Source organism: Medicago truncatula, chromosome 3 (genome assembly GCF_003473485.1).
Source record: "Medicago truncatula cultivar Jemalong A17 chromosome 3, MtrunA17r5.0-ANR, whole genome shotgun sequence".
NCBI classification, from domain to species: Eukaryota; Viridiplantae; Streptophyta; class Magnoliopsida; order Fabales; family Fabaceae; genus Medicago; species Medicago truncatula.
In genome coordinates, this window is record NC_053044.1 from 29,616,611 (window position 1) to 29,639,603 (window position 22,993).

Genomic DNA, 22,993 nt, shown 5'->3' on the forward strand with positions numbered 1-22,993 from the left:
GAAAAGACTAATATAACATAACAAAAAATTATTATAAGTCTTCTTTCAACCATGCAGTCTCATATCTGCACTGTCTCAAGAACCCTCTCATTCTGATGTAAATTCGGTCGCTTGGAAGTTGTTAGCAGCCGCTCATTGTCATGTCTTGTGCACCAACGATCACTCCCCATCCTTGTCAACCTCGGGCGTAAAATACACTATCCTTGGTGGGTTTTTCTTCCCATCCTTTGTCCCCATGGGAAAAAACTTCCTGCCTGCGAATCTTCATAATTGGGATAATCCTCACTAGTTCTCCATTTACATATGTAATTAGTTGACATTTCTAGGTAATTCCGATGATACTTTCACTAAAAAAATCATATTTAAATTTAATTTTTATTAGAGAATCGAATAAAAAATACGACTGGAGGACTGTCCCTAATTGTGCAAGTCAAGACGATTAGCCACGACGTCTTCAGGATAAAACAACCTATAACAATGTTATTACTACTATATAATAGGAAACAGTCATATAATTACACTTTTAACGACAACTCTAATACGGTAAAGATATCACTTGAACTTAAAAGGGATAAAGAAAGAAGAAGAGAATAATAACTCTATAACTCAAGCTTAGGGAGAAGGGAGAAAAAAATTATTGATAACTCGGAAACCTTTTTCAGTGTATCGAATGAACTGAGCAAGTCCTCTATTCATATAGGAACTTCACAGCTGATTCAAGAGAAACTAAAGTAAGAAGCATGAAGCGAATCAACTTAACTAAAGAAAATCGTTCAGCGAATCTTGGGGGAGGCGATATGACGTGCAAACACTATCTGCAAACTTGAAGGAACCAAAAAATAGTGGAAGCACTTGGAGCAATAGACACACATTTATGGGTATTAGAAAGTATACAAGACCAAGCCCAACCCGGTAATGTCGTTGTCGCACGTGTCATATATATATATATATATATATATATATATATATATATATATATATATATATATATTTGTGTGCTCACTCCGTTTACAAAAGCTAGCCCAAAGACGCATCTTAATTAGTGTATAAACACTACCAATGTATGAGATCTTTCCAAAGCAGGTCTTCGACTTTTTTTCATTCACACTACACTGACTCTAAGTCCCAAGACTTGGCGTTTAGTTATCCAACTTTTTCACATTCTAACTTATGTTCCAACAGATCCTCATCTTGTGCAAAAATCTTATTATAAAGTTCACCCAACGCCACCTTTCGTGTATGTTTAATTTGTAACAAGGATCTTTTTCCAATGAACATGTTTTGTTTACAGTACAATTATTAGCCAAACCATTGTTACTTTAGGGATCGTGATTCGTGACTATGAGAATGATGGATTTTGAAAGAAGAAGAAAAAGAGGTAGATGAAGAGAAATGCAGAGTGAGAGACTCCTTTCTATAATGGAAAATTAAATATAATAAAGGAGGAAGAAGAGGGAATGCTAAGAGAAAATGGAAGAATATAGAACGGGAAGAGTTATCTAATAAACAACGAAGCATGATTAGTTACATGACTATAATACAATGTTGAAATAATTTAAGAACCATGAAAACAATATTTCCTAACTGAAATTACAAAATCAATATGTTGTACATAAACAACTATGATCACAATATTTGAAAATGTACTAATTGCACCCACCACTAGCATTAATCAATGACTTGACATGTTCCTGGAGATTAGAGAGGCTTGGATTGCTCTTATAGTGGTACATGAGGGGAACCATTCTAGCAGCATTGAGACAAAAATTGGAAAATGATGATGAAAATTGATTTGCAACCAGAATTTCTTGATTGAGACGTTTCCATTCATTTGAAATCATGTGAGCAACATGTCTTTGCACGTCTTCACCGGAAATATCTTGGTGTTCACTCATGTAGCAATCAAGATATGAACCATCAAGACCATTTTGATCTCCACTCTGCAATCATGATGGTTCTTATAATTAGAACTTTACATTTAACAATTGAGTTAATTGGTTGAACAATTTAATCAAATACTTGTTTAATTTTCTAATTTAGGAGACATATTTCTTACCTTAGCTCCTTCTAAATCATCAGAGAGACGAAGAATTTTCGCCACTGAATATATGACATTTGGGAATTTTTCATCCAAGATATCAATTGTCTCCTTTGTTATACCATGAACATGATCCAACAGGAAGAATGCATGTACAAGCACAACATGCACTCCGGTGCTCACAATTCCATTGTTCAAGTAATCCTCTGCCCTCGGTAAGTGGCCAGAATTCAACCAATGAGCCTCTTCCATGAAAGCGTTCAATAAGCGTATCCACTGTTTCACCCAAATCATTTTTACATATACTCAGCCATTTGAAAGAATAATTTATGTATATATGATGAAATAAAAAAGACGGCTAGTTAGTGTACCGATTTTTTAAGAGTGTCTATAGGGTTGAATCCATGCTTTTTGTAGACCATATCAGCAAAATTACTAGTAATTTCGTAAAGTGCATTCAAAGATATTTTCATGAAGTTTGGAAGTTGCTCTGTGCCAGTGATTTCCCACCTGAATCAAGAAATCATTTATAGTAAGTATCAGAGTGAAGAATCAATGTAATATTTGTATATCTTTTCAAAGGTATATATTAACTAATAAGATGTATATATTTATTCAAAATTTAATACCTGTTAATAGCGTCTGTGAAAATTGTAAGTTGATCCAATGTCCCGTGAACATCGAAAATGTCATCAATAACATAAATTAAAGAGATAGGTTTTGTGAGCTCAATCCTTTGTTCTGAAAAGTTTGGATCTGTAAAGCATGCCATGGGCCATGTGTACCATTTCAGAGGTTGATATCCTGAAAACTTCACCTCCTTGGCTAGTTCAAGTTCATTCCACCATCTATAAATTGAGGGAATAATTAAATTAGTGATCCCTATGTAATATGTGAATAATTATAAAGTAAACCTATATTTTTAATTAGAAAACATACTTGGAAACTTCAGTGGTCTCATTTTGGTTCATGAACCTAACTATGCTGGAGTTGATTTTAGCAAGTTCCTCTAAACATAGCAAATCCTTCTCATCCTTCGAATCATGGATGAATGCGCTTTTATCCATAAATCTTGATAAGCCATAATGAAGTGGATTCTGAAGAGTGTTTGCAACATATATAGCTTGATTATGTTCTTGGTGTCTTGACAGCCATCCATGTAGTAGCTCACGACAAACGTATCCTAAATCGTTAAGACTATCTTCTCCTTCAATACTTAGTTGTGATGCTTCGTAAAGGGCAACGAGACCTTTCACATCCTCGCCATGTTTTTCTTCGAACATTCTTTTGTTACACTTCAAGCTGTCAAATAAATCTGCAAAACAATATTATAGTTAGTCACTATATTACTAACTAAAATACTTATAGTAAAATATATATTCAAATGTGGAGAGTGTAAGTATTAAACTAACCTGCATTTACATAATGTCCTCCTTGTCTGAGCAAGCGGAATGCAAGTGCAACTTCGTAGAGTTCATGGATACTCATAAAATCATTAGGATTGGTGTTCAATATCGAATATAGCTTCTCAAGAGCCACTTTGATCTCTTCAACAAAGTAGTGTTCAATGTTAAGCCTTTGGATGATATCGATCAAATAAAAACTCTCCATCGGATATTCGATTTTAACAAGTTTCTTATAAACTTGCTTAAATATCAAAGCTTGTTTGACATATGTAACATCCTGAAAATGTAAAAGTGCAGAATGATGAGAACATTGAAATAAAATATATTGTAAATCTAGAACAACTTTATATATTTGTACTTCAATTAAAATACTTACCATTCTATAAATTAATGATTTGATAGTAAAACAAACTTGATTCAGTGTTTATGGTTGAGGATATTGTTAAGATGTGAAGTGGTTTGCTATAGCAGTATACAGAGAAAATAACTCAAGGAAGATGATTATTTTGGAGAAATGGGAATGATATGTTGAGCTATTTATAGCTTAATTAACATTCACATGGTTCATATTTATTCTGTTAAAGGTCAACATATGTATGCAGCATATGCCGTATTATTGTAACACATTAATTTATTGGCTAATTTATTTAATTATAATATTGGTGGCTACTTATATATATATATATATATATATATATATATATATATATATATATATATATATATATATATATATATATATATATATATATATATATATAAATAAAATAGGCAGTATATGTTTGCCAATGTTTGTTAAAGTATGTTGCTGATTGAGCGTTGTCTATTCATGACTTTTCAACATTAATTAATTTAAAGGAGAACATGTTTCTTATGTTAAATATCAAAATTAAACAATTAATGAGTATGCTTCCAGACAAAAAATTGTGACTTACACTCATACTTTGTTTATTTAGTGTGGCTCTTTAATTAGATCCATTTTAATTTGTAGCATTAGTTTAGAGTTTTTATTGAACATCCAAATATATTATATATGTTTAGTAGATCGAGCAAATTGTAAAGGTACATAAGCCACTTTGTTTGATTTTCTTGATAAATTTCTACATAATTTGTACTTTCCATTTGTTATAATCTAGGTTGTGCCAAAATATACCTGCAAAAAATTTACCACAATAAGCAGGTAAATATCCATATTGTTGGGTCTAAACTTGGGTTTGGATAATTATCTACAAATTTGAAAGGATATGAGTGCATTCGGTTTTTGGTGTCCAACTTGCCTAGCACCCTACACAATATATAAACTGTAATTATAATTTTATATAATACTAAAATTAATTAATCATAAGTTTTTGATATTTAATATAATATACATTTGTTATTTTAGATATTTTTTATTTGGCCAAGTATTAAGATGTGTATATTTTTTAAGTTAATTTAAAAGATTTTAGATCACATTTTTTATTTCGTTTTGATTTTTTTATGTTATTTATTGTTGTTAAATTATAGGTAATGGGCGTAGGTTCGGACACTTAGGTTCTTAGAGAGTATGGAGATGGGCACCAAACTTATTGTCCACAAGGGTACATGTTCAAATTCAAACAATTTTTATAAACACGAGTATGTGGATTGACGTTATATAGTACGTTGTCCAAAGGGTGTCCATTGTCATGCCTAAAATGCCACATTCTAGAGGACTAACTCCCACATTTACAAGAAAAATGACAATGACCAAGGCTTCTAATTCCGAAGCAACCATTATCAGTAATCAAGAGTTGGTCTTCTATGGTCACAAGACCAAATGTATAGTGTTTAGGCACACATACAAAGATATATTTTTTCTAATAATAAAAGATAAAGTAAAATAAACATTTTGGGGACAAATACATCATTGTGTGTGCCTAAACACTATGCATTCGGTCTTGTGACCAAGTAAGTATTTACTAGTAATCAAAGGATTTCATGGTTCTAAATCAAATACAATGAAAAGATAGATTGTTTATTGCTCTTGAGGAGTCATTAGAACAATAGAAATGAATAAAAGATGTGGAAATGGCATAATGGTTTTTCTTGATCTATCAAAGAAGTGTGATTTAAGTTAAATTTGAATTGAAATCAACCATCCAAATTATTTTTTCTCTTTTAGTTAAATAAGTGGTTATTCACATATTTTCATATTGGCTTAATTACCTTTTTAGTCCTCTAACTATTTAGTTGGTATCGGATTGGTCCTCTAACTAAAAATTGATTTATTTCGGTCCTCTAAGTTTCTCACCGTTACTACATTTAGTCATTTCTGTTAGTTTTATTCAAATAAACGTTATGATTTGTGTTATGTGAGTATTTGACCTCTTGTTTCACACATACATATGAACCATAACAGTTACCAATAATATTAGTCACTATTTAATCATAATACCTTAACAAAGAATATGACCAAAATGATACTAATAAATAAAGTTAGAGGACCCACATAACACAAACACTAACGTTTATTTGAATAAAACTAACAGAAAAGACTAAATGTAGTAACGGTCAGAAACTTAGAGGACCGAAATAAATCAATTTTTAGTTAGAGGATTAATCCGATACCAATTAAATAGTTAGATGACCAAAAAGGTAATTTAGCCTTTCATATTTCTTTCATTGGTTTTGTGATTTCGTCGACTAACACGACTTTGTTTGATTCAATTTCTCATCTTTGTGCGAAGTGTTTTTTATTTTTCGTTTTAGTGCGGCGTTTGTTTGATTCAGGTTCAAAGACTCGCTTTGAATATAGACATATGTGTAGGCACTCTGCACTCTGCCGTTTTATTATATTAACATAGATGTTGTGAGTTTGTTCACAATTTTCTTTTTTAGTGATTTTAAATTTGTATTGTATCAATATATGAATCCTCCCGAGAAAAAAAAAAATAGTCACAATAATAAAAAATGGTCAATTTATTGTAAAATGGTTAGTGACTATATATGAAAGAAATTGTGAGAAACAAATCATAAAAAAGATTTTTTTTTTAAACAAAATTATAAAAAAGATGCCGCCTGAATAATAAAACTCACATGACAACATTCTCTTCACATCAGCACCTCTGATGTAGAGCTGTCAAAATGGGCCGGCCCAAAAGTCCGAATAATTGCAGCTCGAAATTTGAAGATAACTTTTTAGCCCGTTAGCCCAGGAACCCGTATAGGGTCGGGCTCTATTTTTCCAGCCCATATTTAAACCAGACTTTTTAGCCCGGCCCTCAAAAGCTCGTTGCCCGTTCGGGTCGGACCGTCCGTTTTGACAGCTCTACTCTTATGTGACTAAGGTATTGAAAAATCAAAATAAAAAAGATCTCAAATCACATGGTTATGTTTTTATTTTTACAGAGTTATTTTCAGATTCATGTATATTTATTTTTATTTTATTTTTTGAAGGAAGAATTTTTTGTTCTTAACAATTTTAATAAAAAAATGGTTAATTAATTGAACCAATTTCTGGTTTGGTTTCAAATCGGTTTGATTTATTTGAACCATATTTATTTCAAGCACTATACTATGTCGTTAAAACGGAATCAAACCGAGCAGTTGAATTTGAATCGGTTAAACCAAAAACCGAAACACTACTCCACTTTCGACCGGTTTTGAAACCACAACTAAGATAATCGCTCGCTCTCCATTTTTCTTTTGTCTGCGCCATTGAAGCTAGGTTACGAAGCTAAGATAATTTTCGCACAGTATGTTTCGTTTCTCATTATAACAATGAAACTTTGATATTTATTTTACTTCATCTGGGTTCTCATTTTTTTACCTTGTTGTTACTGAAATCTTCAACTAAATGCTTCTCATTTACTTGATAATTAATTAGTAACAAACCTTTGATTTGATTTGTTCCGTTGTTGATACGCTTCCATTGATAAACTTAAGTGATTTAACTCTTTTTGTGCCTCATTGTATAATGCTTGTAATCTGTTTGATAAAATGCCTCAACCAAACTTTGTATAGACGATCCTGATTGTAGATAAAGGGCCTGTTTGGATTGACTTATTTGATCTTTTATACTGAAATAAACACTTGTGAAACTTTTTGTTAAAACTTATGAAAATAGCTTATGAGAATTTCTGTTCATAAGTTGTTTTCAGTTTATTTTCGTAAGTTCTTCAAGAGAGCTTATGAAAAAAGCTTATAGTTTTCACGGGAATAATTTTATCTTTTTTTATAGTAACAACGTGTACACAAGCGCTTGTCATGATAAAAGCTGCAAGTTAAGCTTTTTATTCAAATAGAGCCAAGCTGAAGCAAGATAAGTTTTAGTGAGATTGGTAGTGCACTGTCATGATTATTGGGTGCTTAATTGGTTATCTGATTTTGAGCTAGTGACAATGGAACAAATTCAATTGTGAAATTTTGATTAGTTGGTTATTACCTGTGTATAAGAGAGTAGATGAGATTAATGTAATCAAGGCCTAGATATAACATTTGTTTATACTGTACAGGAACTGGATATATAGTTCACCTATTGGAATACTCTGAAATGGAAGATTCATCATTTTTCAATCGAATGATTGGTCATCTTCGGGGAACTTGCAAGTATGGCCTTGTCAATTACTGTTGTGACTTTGCTGTAAATTTTTGTTTTATTAATCTTCACCGACACTTGTATTTTACTTTAATCATTCTGCAGTATAGGTCAATCATTTTTTGCACTGTAATACTTATTTCTCCTCTAGGCTTTTTTTTTGTTAATTAAATATTAGAAACTAGTTATTGTCATTTTATTGAAGAATTGTTCAGTCATATTGATTAATCTATTGAATGTCATTTCAAATCATTGTATATTAATGACAAATTTCAGATACTTTTCATAGTATAAATTAGATGATAGGTGCTTTGCACAATGCCCTGGTGCATTATTCTTGGAATAAGTACTCCTCATCTGATGCTGTCTATTTTCATGTTTGTCTTCTATCAATTTATTGAAACTGTTGTGATTATATTAGGTACTATACTGGTTATCCAAAGGATCTTGGGCCATCACAGGTTATTCATTTTACCTCCGAGCGTGAGTTTGTCAATCTCCTTCATGAAGGGTTTCCTGTAGTTGTCGCTTTCACTATCAGGTGATCTGGTTAGAGTCAGCTATTGAATTCTCTTGCTTTGAAATCATTTTAGGTCTCAATGAGAAAGAAAAGTAGTGAGGTTAATTGATTTAGGAATAACTTCTCGTTATTCAATAATGCAGGGGGAATTACACAGAACATCTTGACAAAGTATTGGAAGAAGCTGCTGCTGAGTTTTATCCACACGTAAAATTCATGCGCGTAAGTTACTTCAGTAATGATCTCTTATTACTTGTTTGTGTTGTTGACACTTGGTAGTCATATCTATATTCATGTGAAGCACTTCAACTGTCTCATATAATAGATCACAAAAGCATAGACAAATGTGCCTATTAGTTTGCAATGAGTTGGAGTTTACTTTTAGGAATGTAGGCACTAGGCGTACAGTGGAATTTATCTTTTATCGTGCTCCTTTTTCTGTACTCTTATTGCTTGTTATTGTTACTATTAATTTCTTTGGTTTTGGCTAATTACTATTTGTACATTCTGTAGCATTTTTATGCCACATTGATGACCTGATAATTTTCTGATGCTTTGCAGGTTGAATGTCCAAAATATCCTGGGTTTTGTATAAGTCGACAGAAAAAGGAGTATCCATTCATTGAAATATTTCACAGTCCTACACATGTATGGTATTCCTTTCTGTTCACTACAGTCTATAAACCTCGGTGCCTAAATTGCCAATGGGTGGAAATTGTATTAATGTTTCTTCTTATAGCATGATTAAGCAAAATGCAAAGATTCTATCACAATAATTTGGTTTTTTATTAACAGGTTTATCTTTTCATTCACTCAATGGAAATGTGTATTGTTATTTGAGACCTGTGCTTCTTTTTACAGGTAGCTAACCAGGGAAGGGTAGCTGATCCAAATATTACTAAGTACAATGTGAAAGTCATGCCGGTAAGTGTCTATCTCCTCTCCCTTTTCAGGCAAACTGTACCGATCATGACTATTTGTATTTTAACAAATCACTCTTAAGCAGATATAAAATACTTAACATGAACCATTCCTAGGTAATGAATGTATTAATCTAATCTTCGAATAAGAGATACTTCACATGTTTTTTGATATGCAATCAGTCCTTTTTTCTTACCATTAGAGTTCATTCACTTGGCGGCATGGAGGGTTCCTTAAAGTTAAGCCTTGTTCCATTATAAGGAACATTTGAAAACAAAATTTCTTACTCAATTGTTATTTCAATTAAAAGTTAAATAAAAGTTAAAAAGTGCGGATTGCTTAAAAATTACATCATTAGAGAAAAATAGGAGGATTGGCTTAAATAAGATGTAGGATAGTGGAAACACTTAAAGGCTTGATCTTTTGAGGCTTGGTCTTGGAAGTTTTGTAATATTCTCAGACTTTCATTTCTTTGCGCACTTGCAGTTCAACTACGATGTCAGTCCATATGGATTTAGGGAAATCTTCAAGCGCTATGGTATTCGGACATCAGATACAAAGTAAGGATCTAGAGAGAAGGTTTTATCGTTCATATAATGAGAAGCCACACCAGATTATATTACCTATTTTATCATTGTAATAATTTGTATATCATCATAAGTTACAACTTCAGGCCAATAGATGGACAATTATATTTACCTGTATGGTTGATGTCCAAATCCTTAAATATGATTTGGTTGATGTATTAAAGTTATATGATGTAGCTTTTACAATAACTTGGATTATTTGACTCTTAATCTTGAGGTATTCCAACTATGTCTCCCTTTTACATATAGTTGTAGAGGTTAGGAAGTGTTCGGAAGAGTTTATTTAGAGCTTATTTAGTAATGTATGTAATTAATTTTATTATCTATGCTGGATTATACAAATAGGGTCCATAATAAAATTTACATATGTGTAGACAAGATGTCATAATATGTAAATTTTACATGAAAATAGACAAGCAAAAGAATAAACAATCGAACAAGATAAAGAGAGTAGAGAAAAGAGAATAACACCAAAGAATTGTTTACCCACTTCGGTCCAACAATGACCTACTCTAGGGGGATAAATAAGATATCTCCACTTCACTATCAATGAGTTTTTTACCAAGATATACAAAAAGGTTACAAGAAATTAGCTTCAACAAACTCTTCAAAAACAAACCTAATTTTTACCCTTTTCTCAATCTCATCCCATGAACAAGACACTTAATGATGTTCACTCACTCAAGGTGTTTCCCAATTGTTTCCCAACTCTAAAATCTAACACCCCCCCCCCCCCCCCCCCCCCCCCCCTCCAAAAAAAAAAGGAACCAACCCTTAGCCTTTGATTTCCTAAGAGGTGGAATGTTTTGAGGTAATTCAAATACTTTTAGGTGAATTCCGTTGTTTGGATAATAATTTATAGGATTTTCAAAATGATGGAAATTTATGAAGTATTTTGTTCAAGTCAAATTTAGAGAATTTCAAATTTGTTCATTGTTATAATTTTTCATTTTTTGCATTTTGATCTTCAATTTTTCCAACATTTTCAATTAGTCCACAATAAATATCCAAAAATTGCAAATTAACCCCTCAAAATTTTCGAAAATTATAATTTCACCCCTCAAATTTTTTGAAATTTACAAATTTCAATTTTCAAATTTGGCCAGAAAAAATTAAAATTTATAAAAGTTGCCCATAACTGTTGATAATGAAATGTTATATTACTCTATCCAAACAAAATATCCAATTACCTCATCCAAACACACTGTGGTTCTTCTCTTTTGGTTTCCCAAGTTGCTCACAAAGACTCTCCTTTGATGTGTTTCTCAACCCCATGAATCTCTGCTGAAAATGCACCAACCCTTTCCCAATAGCCCTCTCTTTTGATTCTTCAAGATTTACATCTTGAAGCTTTGAACTTCACCCAATGACCCTCAACCTTTAGTATCTAAATATCTTAAAAGTTTCCTCCTTTGGTTTCCATGAGATTCACCAAACTTACTCAACAAAATGAACAATGAAGCCTTATATAGAACTCAGATACTGTCAAAATTGTGCCACGATTAAGCTCGTAAACAGTATTGTACTGCACCCTTATCCAAAAATTGTTCTACGATTTTGCATCCAGAAGAACACTCATTTACTAACTTGAAAATCATGCCACGGTTCAAATTTTTGAAACTCTCAAATTTTGAGTCATTATCAATAGACTGATTTGGTCTTATTATCAATAGACGATTCATATTTTCGAAACTCTATAAAATTTTCAATCATTATTTTTAGTCCCTACTTTTAAGTTAATTTTAGTATTTTTTTTAATGAAATGCATAAATGTGTAGAATATTGTAAAAGTATTTCCCAAAAAAATTAAATTTTTTTAACAAAACATAAATTTAATATGAATTTTTATATGGATAAAAATTCATATTAAATTTATGTTTTGTTAAAAAATTCTAATTTTTTTTTTGGAAGAGATTCTTATAATATTATGAATATTTATGCAAAATTTATTTCAAAAATATGAATTCTACATATAAGTTTACTTTAAAAGAGGGACCAAAAGTAAAGATGGAAAATTTTTGGAGGACTAAAAGTTGAAGAAAATTTTTAGAGGGACTAAAACAAAAAGTTAGTATATTTATAGGGACCAAAAACATATTTAATCCTATATAAATATCAAAACAAATTAACAATAAACTTAATAATCGATGTTTTTTTTACCCCTAAAAAAAAACTTGATAATTGAATATTGAAACAAGATTCTTGTGAAAGACTAACCGGTGCATGCATCCAATAAAACAATATGACCACAATAGTATCTAACGGTAATCAACTGATAATAAATTTGAAAAGTCGTGTTTCTTGGTTTTATTTGCAAATCCCAAATAAAAAATAACCACGTTTCAAAATAAACAAACTGAAACGACTTCATGCAATTTTCCAACGGTAATTAACCGTCAATTGCACCTCTTTGACATATATATAATAATTTCCATCTCATTCATCAAATTCTTTCATTCTCTTTTTGTTTCATCAAACGGTTTTTATCCAACTTTCATTTCTGGCGGCAGCGACGCTTTTATTTAGCGCCGCTACTGCCATCACCATCATTCCATAAACAATTTTTCTCAAAAGTTTTGCTTCCACCATGGCAAACAGAAAAAACAATCCAAGTATTGAAGGTGCAACGTTTAAATTTGATGATGATGATGCCATTGACCCAAATTTTTTCAACATGAGTAACCCTACACTAAATGATATATACATGAATAACAATAACAACGGACCCACAAATTTGTCCCAACCAAATCATCATTCCAATTTGAGTAACCCTAATCCAACCAATTTGTCCATTAATAGAAATAATAATGGACCCCACCAAATTTACCATGGACTTGGAATACTTCAAAGAGGGCAACAAAGTAGTAATTTCAATGGTCACTTTTCCAATCCACTGTCCCAACAAAATTGCCATGGACTTGGAATACTTCTACAAGGATATGGTAGTAATGAACAATTTCACACTACACTATCCCAACAAAATCACCAGAATGTGGTTGAACATGGACATGGTAGTAACATTGGAAATGTCCCATTTAATTCCAATGCAATGCCACAAAATGACCATGGCATTCAACATGGAAGGAGTGGTAATTATGATCCATTCAATTACAATTTAGTATCACAAGAAAATGATCATGGCATTCTTCAACATGGAGGGGGTAGAAATTATGATCCATTCAATTACAATTTAATATCACCAGAAAATGACTATGGTATTCAACAAGGGCAGGATGGTAATAATGATCTATTTTCCCATGCAATGTCACAACAAAATCATCCTGGTATTCAACATGGACATGGTACTACTAATGAAACATTTTCTCTTCCAATGGTTCAAAATCAACTTGGTCAGCCAAATAATAATGTTTCATTTGGAATGAATAACTTTGAAGCGGGTAGTTCATCACGAACGAATGAGAATCAACAACAGACTGAAGCGTTGGCACTTGATCAATGGCCACCAGAACAACAACAAAATTCTTCCAGTGGTAGTCAAGTTCTTAGACGAATTATTCACTCTAATGGTTAGTTTTTAATCATATATATGTCCAAAATTAATCACTACAAGAAAACCAGTTATTTTTATTTTTGATATATATGTTTATTTTGATTCTTATATAGGTTTTCAATATGAAAATCTTGAGATTCATGGAAGCTTGGAGTTGATTACACATGCAATTCACCATGTAACACCTGTTAATGGAGGCCCAACATTTGATCGAATGATTGAGTACGTTCCAAGTCATAGTGTAATATTACATTTTTTTTAAATATTTTTTGTAATTAAAATTGTCACATTATAATTATAATTGAAATTTTTGTATCAGTTTTTCTGGGCAAGGCCTTGGTGAAATAAAGAACTTCCTGGATGAGTATTGTATTGCACGTAATTCTGCAGGGTACTTTCTTATACAAGACTCAATGTCTACGTATTATGAGACTCTTTGCACCGGATATGATTGGATTGATGATATTAACATGGAGGGTCCTATCGATAATTTTTCAGGTTTGTCTTGAAAACCACGAAGGAAAAAGAAAATAAGTACTTTTAGAAATACACTTGTTTGGTCACAAACTTAAATGAATTTCATTTAGTCACACACGCATATGTAAAAAATATGAAAATGAAAAAAAAGTACTTTTAGAAATATATTTGTTTGGCCACAAACTTAAATGAATTTCATTTATTTACACACATAAATGTAAAAAATATGAAAAAGAAAAATAGTACTTTTAGAAATGCACTTGCTTGGTCACAACTTAAATGAATTCCATTTAGTCACATTAATGTATAAAATTTGAAAAAGAAAAGAATTAAATAATATGTATCTTGAAATAATTTAATAATATGTATTTAACGAGTGTGTGTTTTGATGATTTTGATTTGGGGTTGTGACCAAGTATTTCTGGTACGTTCATATAATTTGTTAAATCAAAATTTTCTTTTATTTAACTCTTTTTTTTAATGTTATTACGTTGAGGTGAGTTTCAATGTTCATCATGCTTACAGATGAAATAATGGAGCAAGAGCAAGAGCAAGTTGGTGAGATTGAAACACCTGAAAAAAGGAACCTCTCAGAGCAGGTAATGTTTATCTCTTTGATTTCTTGAAACAATATATATGCGCGAGGTAAATATTGTTTATAATTTACATACGTTAGCACCATAAAAAAGCGACAGACTTATCTGCATGGTAGTATCAACGTGATTAAATTGATATATAACATATTGTAACAGAGGAAAAGATGTGCACAATTTACATTGGCTGATTTCGTCGATTATTTTCATCTACCTATGGAAGAAGCAGCGGCTAGAATGAACATAGCTGCATCAACTCTAAAGAAAATTTCTCGTAGAACAAAATTAAGAAGATGGCCACACAGAAAGGTAAAAGTATTTTTTGTGTGTGTTATGTGGTTTCTAATGAATATTCCATTTTGCTAATTTGATTTGTGTCTTAAAATTATGTATAGGTGAAATGTCTTTTGAGGCAAATAGCAATACTTCAAAATCAATTGGACAGGCAAGATCCGGCGACAAGGAAAAGGACTGAAGAGGAAATTAAAAAGATTGAACAAGAAATGATTGCCGATTGTCGTGGACACAGACCAACTGCGTTGAATTATGTCGCCAACTTCTTGCCGCCGGAGCAGCTGCAGCAGCAGCAGCAGTAGTGTGTGTGTCTACATTGTGTCTGATTAAGTGTGTTGGCTTGGTGGTTTTTGGTTTTTTTTTTGTGTTTTGTTGATTGTGCTATACTATCTTTGATTGATGGTGGTGACAATAATAATAAATTGTGTAATATGGTGTGGTGGTGGTGATAATAATTTCATTTGGTTTGTATTGACTGAATATTTTTAATTTTCTGATAATAAGAGTTGGAGTTTTTCTGAATATTGAAACTTTTTGTGAGTATTTAAGACCTAGGGTTCCAAATCTCAAAATAGTTTCCTATATTTTAAAATATTTTGTTGCAAAATAGATTTTTAAATAGTTTTCATGTGAAAACCAACATCCAATTATTTATTATTATATCATTTATTTAGATTAATTTTTTTTTTTTTAATATTTACTATGAAATATGGGTCTCCAATCATACATAAGAATTGTCCTTACTCCTTACAATATTCGGCTTGACCCATTAAGCCTCATTACCCACATATTTCGGTTTCAATGCTATTCTCTCATACTTCGAACCTTTTATCTAGCCTTATATTTTGGAGTTTTATCGACGTAGGCGGAGATCCCATATTTCCTGAATTTTTATGTACGGAATTACATAAAAAAAAATCAACAAAAATGTGAAGGGGGATTGGTCGCTGAAATATGAACTGGAGGCTGAATATTGATATAATACTCAAGAACAATATATTTTTGTAACCGCGAGATATATATTGACAGCTGCAGACTAAACATTTTTGTCGTGTCCGTGTTTCATAGTTCTCGAGTACCGTCTGAATTTTCTTTCTTCTAACGTTAGTGTCAAACCTAACTCTGGTATGGATCAATAGTTTCATACAAGTTTTCTGTTGACCATAAAGTTAGATAAGAATTAACTAGAGTTAAAATGTAACTAACATGTGTAGCTAATTAATAATCGACGCAGGACCATATCAAAAGTGGTCCATACTAAAATGTAAATTTATATATGTGGAGACAAGATGTCACATGCTAATGTGACAAGGCTAAGAGTGATTTGTGCAAGACACCCACACTCGTCTTTTTTTCTTTGTGATTTACCCAAATTCCTCTAACGAACGTACTTGTACTTTCCATATCAATCAAACTAATTATTTTGGAAAGTTGGCATATAGGAGCTTTTTATGATTTACTCTAGATATTAACTCCATCATTGTGTAATAAGACAAAAAGGATATTAACTCCAATCAAAGGCTAACAACATTTGTAAAACCATTTTCTGATTATTTTTGTGACAGTTTCTTTTCTTATATTTACATTATATTTTTATTTTTTCTCACGATTATTTTGGTTTTCGTGTTTATATCTATTTTTCTTTGTAAATCTTTGGTTATCTTATAAAAAGGCCAAACTAAGATATATAAAAAACGTTGCCATAAATAAAGTATATTAACATGACATACCAAACTAGGAAATAGAAAAAAACATTGCCCTAATAGTCTTCTAATCCTAACAATTGCATTTTTCTGCTATCCATTCTTATTTTGGGTAAATGTGCATTAGTGCCTTTGTTTGTTTATTTTTTATATTCTGCAAATGTGCATTTAGATAAAAGAGGATTCTAAGTGTAAAATGGGCATCCACCGCTCTAGTCCTTCAAGCATTGTGGCACCCAAATGAGTTGCAAACTCTACTTAAGAATATTAAACTTTCTTTTAGAAAATGTCGTTGAAACTTGAAACTGCATCATATGCTAAGATGTAACAGCAGAAACCTAAGAAAAACAACTTTATAAATGGTTATAATTATAAGTTCTAAAGAAGGTTTGTGGCAAAACTTAGCATAGAATATTCAATGCAAAATGAAAGCTTCATTGGATCCCTTATACTCAAATGAGTTTTAGGAGAGAATCATTTTTTATTCAAAACAATCAAATTTTCCGTGGAATCATGAAAGAGTGAAGTTTTAGCAAATTTTATAGTTGCAATTTGCAAATCCCTACACTCGAATGGTGCTGAACATACACATAGTCATACACTACAACGACCAGTAAATTTTAATGTTAACAAGCTACACAACATTACAGAATACTACTACAGTTTCAAATATAAGCCAAAAAGTCAAACAAAGTTGTTGTATCCGGTTAAAAATCTGAAACAAATACATCATCTACTTTGTTTGACTTTTTTTTTTTTGTTTATATTCGAGATCGGAGAGAGTACACATTTTCTAACTAAACTGGAACTAATTCCTAACTTGTTTTTTGACTACAATATGGTTTATATCAGAAGACCATACTTCCTACCAATATAGAAGTGAGGGGAACTGTGAGATTGTCATCAAGATCCGTGCTGATAGGATGAGATTCCACAACTGCTGTGATAACAGACACAACTAGGAAACCTATAACCTTGCTCCAGCCTCCCTCCATATATCCAAATGAGGAAAAATACCACATATACCTGACAAACCACCAACTTTCAGTAAGGGAATGTATTAAAGGGTTTGTCTAAATTGATTTATTTGAGGTTATCTACTGAAATAAGTATTTGTGAGACTGTTTAGAAGAGCTTATGAAAACAACTTCTGACATGTTCATAGGTTCTTTTCAGGTTATTTCCATAAGCTACCTAGATTGAAAACAACATAAAGCTCATATGATAACAATTTGACTTTATTCTGTCTTTTGTTATAAAAATAACTCACATAATCACTTATATGATAATAGCTTAATTAAGTTGTTTGACCGATGATTTACTGCGTTAAACAAACATGCAACTAGGTAGCTTATCACATGGAAGGAAAATTTAAAACAAAGTAATACAGGTCCATAGATAGTTACCCGATAGAAGCCAAGAATCCAGCAGATGCCATAGCAATTGAACCAGCATAGGACTTGTTTTTGTTGTAAGGTAATTTTTCACTGCCAAACCTCCTTCCCACAATGTCGGCCATACCTGAAATATTATATTAAAAACAGGATAAAGTCATGTATTTCTAGGGAGTCACAGGATAAGGTTCCTGTTCCCCTCTCAAGTGCAGCTTATATGATATGGCTAAAAAAAGTCTAAGACATTCAGTTAGGTTGCCTTTCAGTAAATAGGACTAAAAGTGCTGAGAAGCATTATTACCATCTCCTGCACACAGATTACATATCGCAGCAATGGAAATAGGGGAAGTTCTCCAGTATATCATGGACGCCAAAGTAATAGTAGCAGCATAATACAGTGGTCCCCTAAGAAGTTCCCTGGTGCAGAGGAAAACATGAGACCAAATGAAGAAATAATGTAAAAGACATGTAATCATTTATCAATCAGTAGCCAGAAACACTGTTTCCCAGCTGATAACTTATACCATTACTAATTCTTTCATTTTTATACGCCACAGTTACAGATAAAATAAATCTTCAATTTAGTTTCTAAAGTATTACTCTATCTGGAACTTAGTCTTTGAAGTATATTAAAAAAATAATAATAAAACTCTTTCTGGTCACATTTATAAGCAAAAAACAATTTTCTAGGTTCATTGAATGACTAATGTATCTGGTCTATATATAGACCAAAACATTAGTCTTTCAATGAACCTAAAAAGTTGTTTTTTGCTTATAAATGTGACCGGAGGGAGTAATATGCAATCCCTAAAATATATGATATTGGTCATTTTAGTACCTAAAGTATATGAAAATCCGTCAAGTTAGTCCCTAACATCTTAAGTACTTAAAACGGAGACTAAATTGTCAGATTTCATATACTTAAAGGATTACTTACTATTGACATACACTAAACTAAATTGGAGGGTAATACTTCAGGAACTAAATTAAGGGTTTATTCTTACGGATAAGAAACAGTAAAATATCTATTTTGTATCAGGTCGGAATTGACCAGTATCGGCTTAATCAACTGACAGTAAACTAGGATTTTTCTTGATAGAATTAACTGCAAATTAGCTAACTATTTACAATCACATGTTCACATAATGTATTCAATTTTGAAACCTATAATCTCCAAATCTGCTCATTGATTTAACAGTGGCCTCGTCTTTCAATATTCCACTTCCAATAACAAACATCCGAAGTATATTAACTCCCGGAATAAAAGCAGCATAGAACGGAGCCCATCGACCATTACTGCGATAATGAAGAAAGGTCACTCAACAAACGACATTGTAACAGAACTTTGAACATAATCATAGTTCATAAACTATACAATTACCCGAATAGTGGCCAACAAAGCATGAATACCAGCCCAATGGTTATATGCACAAGTTTCCTATTCAATTTCTGAACAGAAAAAATGTTAATGAGGATTCTGCATATGTGGAGAGAAATCAGATAAAGGAGCTTTTATAAGATTAGCTTCTAGTTTATGAAAGTTTCTCACAAGATATAGGTATTTGGTACCTAACAAAAGATTATAGGTTCTTCCAAAGCGCAGTCTGATAAAGGAGTTTTTAAAAAAGTTGAGGTGTAATTTCTCATTCCAACTTGCAGGAAGCTACAATTTATAATGCTCATGGTTCTGATTTCAAATTGTCTTTGCAAGTGCTTGTTGAAAACTAAGCATCACAATGAATAATAACCAAAAGGCTAAATTGCATTTTTGGTCCCCTAACTATTTAGGTAGTATCGCTTTGGTCCCTTAATTAAATTTCAATTTATTTTGGTCCCTTAACTTCTCTCTGTTACACATTTTGGTCCTTTCCGTTAGTTTTAATTCAAAAACATTAGGTTTTCTTCATTTTCTTTTGAAATTTTCTGGTATTCTTGTTGTTGAAGGTTGATGGAGATGATATGAAGATGAAAAAGATGAGAAGAAGATGATGAAAACCTAATGTTTTTGAATTAAAACTAACGGAAAGGACCAAAATGTGTAACAGAGAGAAGTTAAGTTAAGGGACCAAAATAAATCGAATTTTAATTAAGGGACCAAAGCGATACTACCTAAATAGTTAAGGACCAAAAATGCAATTTAGCCTAACCAAAATAATGAACAACTATGAAGCATGAGACAGACACCAAACACTGGATTGATGTTGACATGTAGACACAAGTAATGATTTAAGGAAATGTATCCATGTCATTTGGTGTGAGGCATTGGACACGGGCACGCCTTTGATTAGTGCTGCATAAAATGTACAACTCTTTACTTATGAAAGCGAAGACAACAATCTTAATGAAAGTCATCAACTAAGATTTTTTTCAGTAATCATTACTCACTAGTATGAAAAATTCTAAGCAACTTTGAAAAACGTCAGCAACTAAAGAAAGTCTAAGTAGATGTTTCGAATCACCGATCACGTTAAAAGATTAACGAAATCGTGGTGGCATCTTGATTTTATTGATGCTCAAAAAGAGTAGCTTATGTAAAAATACGCTACAACTAGAACACCTTGATCCTGCCAAACTCACTGCTAATCCAAGCCTGCAATGAACATTATTGCAGTCTCTGAATTTACTTCATATATTTTTAAAAATAAAATAAAGAACTAGTTTTGACCACGTTTAAAATGACGTTCCTAAACAATACATGCAATCTCTCCACCAACACTTCTAATTGGAGCCATGTCTAGTGTCGAACACATATCAGTATCCGCCACCAACACTACACCGCGATATGACATTACATTGTCATTGCTCAAATAACTACCGTTGTCAATGTGTCAGTGTTTGTCCAGACTCCAGTGTCCGTCCGTTGGTGCTTCATAACATTTCATCTTAAAAATTCCTCTTTTAAGTTTCCAGAAACATTAAACTTTAAATCCTCACTAAAACACAATAAATTGCAACAACAAAAATTTGTCATTTCTAAAAAACTGATATGAAAGAATATTCCAAATTCCACTGTTATATTCCTTGAACTTAGCCCAAAAAAAACACATAGACACACAATCTTTCTTAGGTCAGCAAAGAAATTCACCACTCATGAATTATTCAGCTAAATCAAAACAACCCATCTTAACATAAACTCCAAATTTGAACTAATAAAACTCACCTGATCAAAAAGTCCTCTTTTTGCAGTTTCTTTGAACAATCCAAGGCAAGAAAAAGCAACAACACCAGAAATACCCGTTGCAACAAAATCAGAGACAAAAGGGTCATGGTGAAACATGGTGGCAGATGGGTGGTTCCGGCGAGATGGGGTGGAGGAAGTGAGGGGGAAAATGGGTTTGAGTTTGGAGAGAAAGGTAGGAGAAGAATGGGAAATGGGTGTGAAGTGTGTGAGGAGAAGAGGGAGAGATGAAACAGAGGGAATTGAGTCAAATTTAATGTTGTTGATGCTCTTAATCATTGTGACAAATTGAAGAGAAGCTAACTACCACATTTCGTTGTATTTTATTATTCAACCAACCAAACCTTGATTGATTGATTGTTACTATGGAAAGTGATTTTGTTTGATTTGAGTTACAAACTAGGACTTGGTTCACAAGTACGATGACTTGATTTATGTACTCCTCAACAAGTACTTTTTATACTGCTGTCAAAACGAACTACCGAGCCGAATCTAAGAAAATTGTTGTATACCATATAAGAAGGTTGAAACACACCTATAAAAGACCGTAATTCCCCTCGGCAGTTAACTGTCAAAGTTTTCTATTTCAAAGTTTTTCATTTCCTCAGCAGTTAACTGCTATCGATTTTCTTTTTCTTCGGCAGTTAACTGCTGATGCGTCCTGAAGTCTTGAAATTGCAGAAGCACTTGCTTCTAGACCTGTTATGTGTTATAACACATAACACAAACCTGCTCGTATGTGATTTGACACATAATTCATCCTGAATCGCAAACCTCGCTAACCTGTTTCAACATTGTATTTTTGCGGAATCATCAATATTCGACACAAACAAGTCTAAATATGAGACCATATTTCACATGAACATTAAACTTACAATACGTTATAAAAGTACCAACATAGTTAAAGCCAATGTACGAGAAGATGTCATCAATATACAAACATACGAACCAATGTCATAAATATACGAAACGCAAAAAAAAACAAGTCCTAAACAACAACTACAACTAATCCTACTCCTGGTCTTGGTCATGTTGATGCTTCTTTTGCCGCCTCCTCGGCCTCTGGCCTCGTCTCCTGGTCAATATCGGCGCGATCTGGCCATTGGCGATTTTTCTCCAGAGGCTACACGCCATAAGCGTGTTCACAGCGAGTTCAAGAGATTCAACGGGATAAGGGGCACGTGGAGCATAACCATTGGGACAGAAGCTGATTTCGTGCAACTCGTTTTTGGCTAGTGATTTTGGCCATAAGCGAGTTGTCAAAACACAACCCATATAAATAGTTTTTCCTTCTCTTTCTTCTATACTACTACTGTTTTATTCATTTTTTTTTTTTTTTTGCATACTTAGAGAGAGACATGGCTTTTCTAGAGAGAAAAACACAAAGCAAGGTAGTTAAGAGTAGATTCAACCCAAGATTTGTTGAGACATCATGAGTCTAGGCATGAAATCTTCATCCTTTGCAAAGCTATCATAGACATATGTAGCTACATCTACCCTTGTGGGTTTTGAGGTATTCAAACAAGCTATTATGTAAACTCTTGATCTTTTAATATATGATTTTAGCTTATTTATTCAATATTGTTGTTATTCTTGTATTTATTGCTTTATTGAGATTCAAAACGATATTGACAAATACTTTTGGATCTAAAAAATAGAATAACAATCTATCTTAAGTTATAACTCTAGATATAGATGTTAATATTTGATAATCACTTTTAATCTAGAATTTAATGCTTATGGGTCGTTTAATAGGTTTGGAAATCGTCAATTAAATGATCCAATCGACTTTGTGATAGTTTAAATGTTTGGG

The 22,993-nt window shown here is 32.2% G+C and overlaps 3 protein-coding genes across 4 annotated transcripts; 1 reads left to right on the forward strand and 2 right to left on the reverse strand.

Annotated features, from left to right (window-relative positions):
• Positions 1-1,506: 1,506 nt before the first annotated feature.
• Positions 1,507-3,941, reverse strand: LOC25490959 ((3S,6E)-nerolidol synthase 1). The gene is made up of 7 exons (XM_013604873.3): positions 3,821-3,941; positions 3,451-3,721; positions 2,978-3,353; positions 2,668-2,886; positions 2,410-2,548; positions 2,057-2,314; positions 1,507-1,940 (listed from the first exon to the last, which is right to left on the reverse strand). The coding sequence occupies exons 1-7, from the start codon at positions 3,821-3,823 to the stop codon at positions 1,647-1,649; spliced, it is 1,560 nt and encodes a 519-aa protein (XP_013460327.2). The 5' UTR covers positions 3,824-3,941; the 3' UTR covers positions 1,507-1,646.
• A 3,045-nt stretch (positions 3,942-6,986) lies between these two features.
• Positions 6,987-10,259, forward strand: LOC25490960 (uncharacterized). Its single transcript, XM_013604874.3, has 7 exons — positions 6,987-7,160; positions 7,920-8,013; positions 8,424-8,543; positions 8,666-8,744; positions 9,084-9,170; positions 9,384-9,446; positions 9,930-10,259. The coding sequence occupies exons 2-7, from the start codon at positions 7,958-7,960 to the stop codon at positions 10,005-10,007; spliced, it is 483 nt and encodes a 160-aa protein (XP_013460328.1). The 5' UTR covers positions 6,987-7,160; positions 7,920-7,957; the 3' UTR covers positions 10,008-10,259.
• Positions 10,260-17,122: 6,863 nt separating this feature from the next.
• LOC25490962 (probable phytol kinase 3, chloroplastic) lies at positions 17,123-21,592 on the reverse strand. Of its 2 annotated transcripts, none has more exons than XM_013604876.3 (6): positions 21,163-21,592; positions 19,384-19,451; positions 19,167-19,298; positions 18,304-18,419; positions 18,015-18,129; positions 17,123-17,634 (listed from the first exon to the last, which is right to left on the reverse strand). In XM_013604876.3, exons 1-6 carry the CDS (start codon positions 21,457-21,459, stop codon positions 17,457-17,459), a joined length of 906 nt encoding a protein of 301 aa, XP_013460330.1. In that variant the 5' UTR covers positions 21,460-21,592; the 3' UTR covers positions 17,123-17,456. The 2 variants fall into 2 exon arrangements, with proteins under 2 accessions (XP_013460330.1, XP_039687243.1); XM_039831309.1 differs by having other exon boundaries at positions 19,384-19,479; positions 21,163-21,418.
• Positions 21,593-22,993: the final 1,401 nt, after the last annotated feature.

Coding starts and splice junctions, on each gene's coding strand:
- LOC25490959 (XM_013604873.3), bottom strand. Junction 2,549..2,667: donor TTCACAGACGCTATTAACAG/GTATTAAATTTT, acceptor TTCTTGATTCAG/GTGGGAAATCACTGGCACAG. Junction 2,315..2,409: donor TAGACACTCTTAAAAAATCG/GTACACTAACTA, acceptor TGGGTGAAACAG/TGGATACGCTTATTGAACGC.
- LOC25490960 (XM_013604874.3), top strand. CDS start 7,958: ATGGAAGATTCATCATTTTTCAATCGAATGATTGGTCATCTTCGGGGA. Junction 8,014..8,423: donor CATCTTCGGGGAACTTGCAA/GTATGGCCTTGT, acceptor TGATTATATTAG/GTACTATACTGGTTATCCAA. Junction 8,745..9,083: donor CACACGTAAAATTCATGCGC/GTAAGTTACTTC, acceptor GATGCTTTGCAG/GTTGAATGTCCAAAATATCC.
- LOC25490962 (XM_013604876.3), bottom strand. CDS start 21,459: ATGATTAAGAGCATCAACAACATTAAATTTGACTCAATTCCCTCTGTT. Junction 19,452..21,162: donor AAAGAGGACTTTTTGATCAG/GTGAGTTTTATT, acceptor TTTTCTGTTCAG/AAATTGAATAGGAAACTTGT. Junction 18,420..19,166: donor AGCAGATTTGGAGATTATAG/GTTTCAAAATTG, acceptor CCTCTGCACCAG/GGAACTTCTTAGGGGACCAC.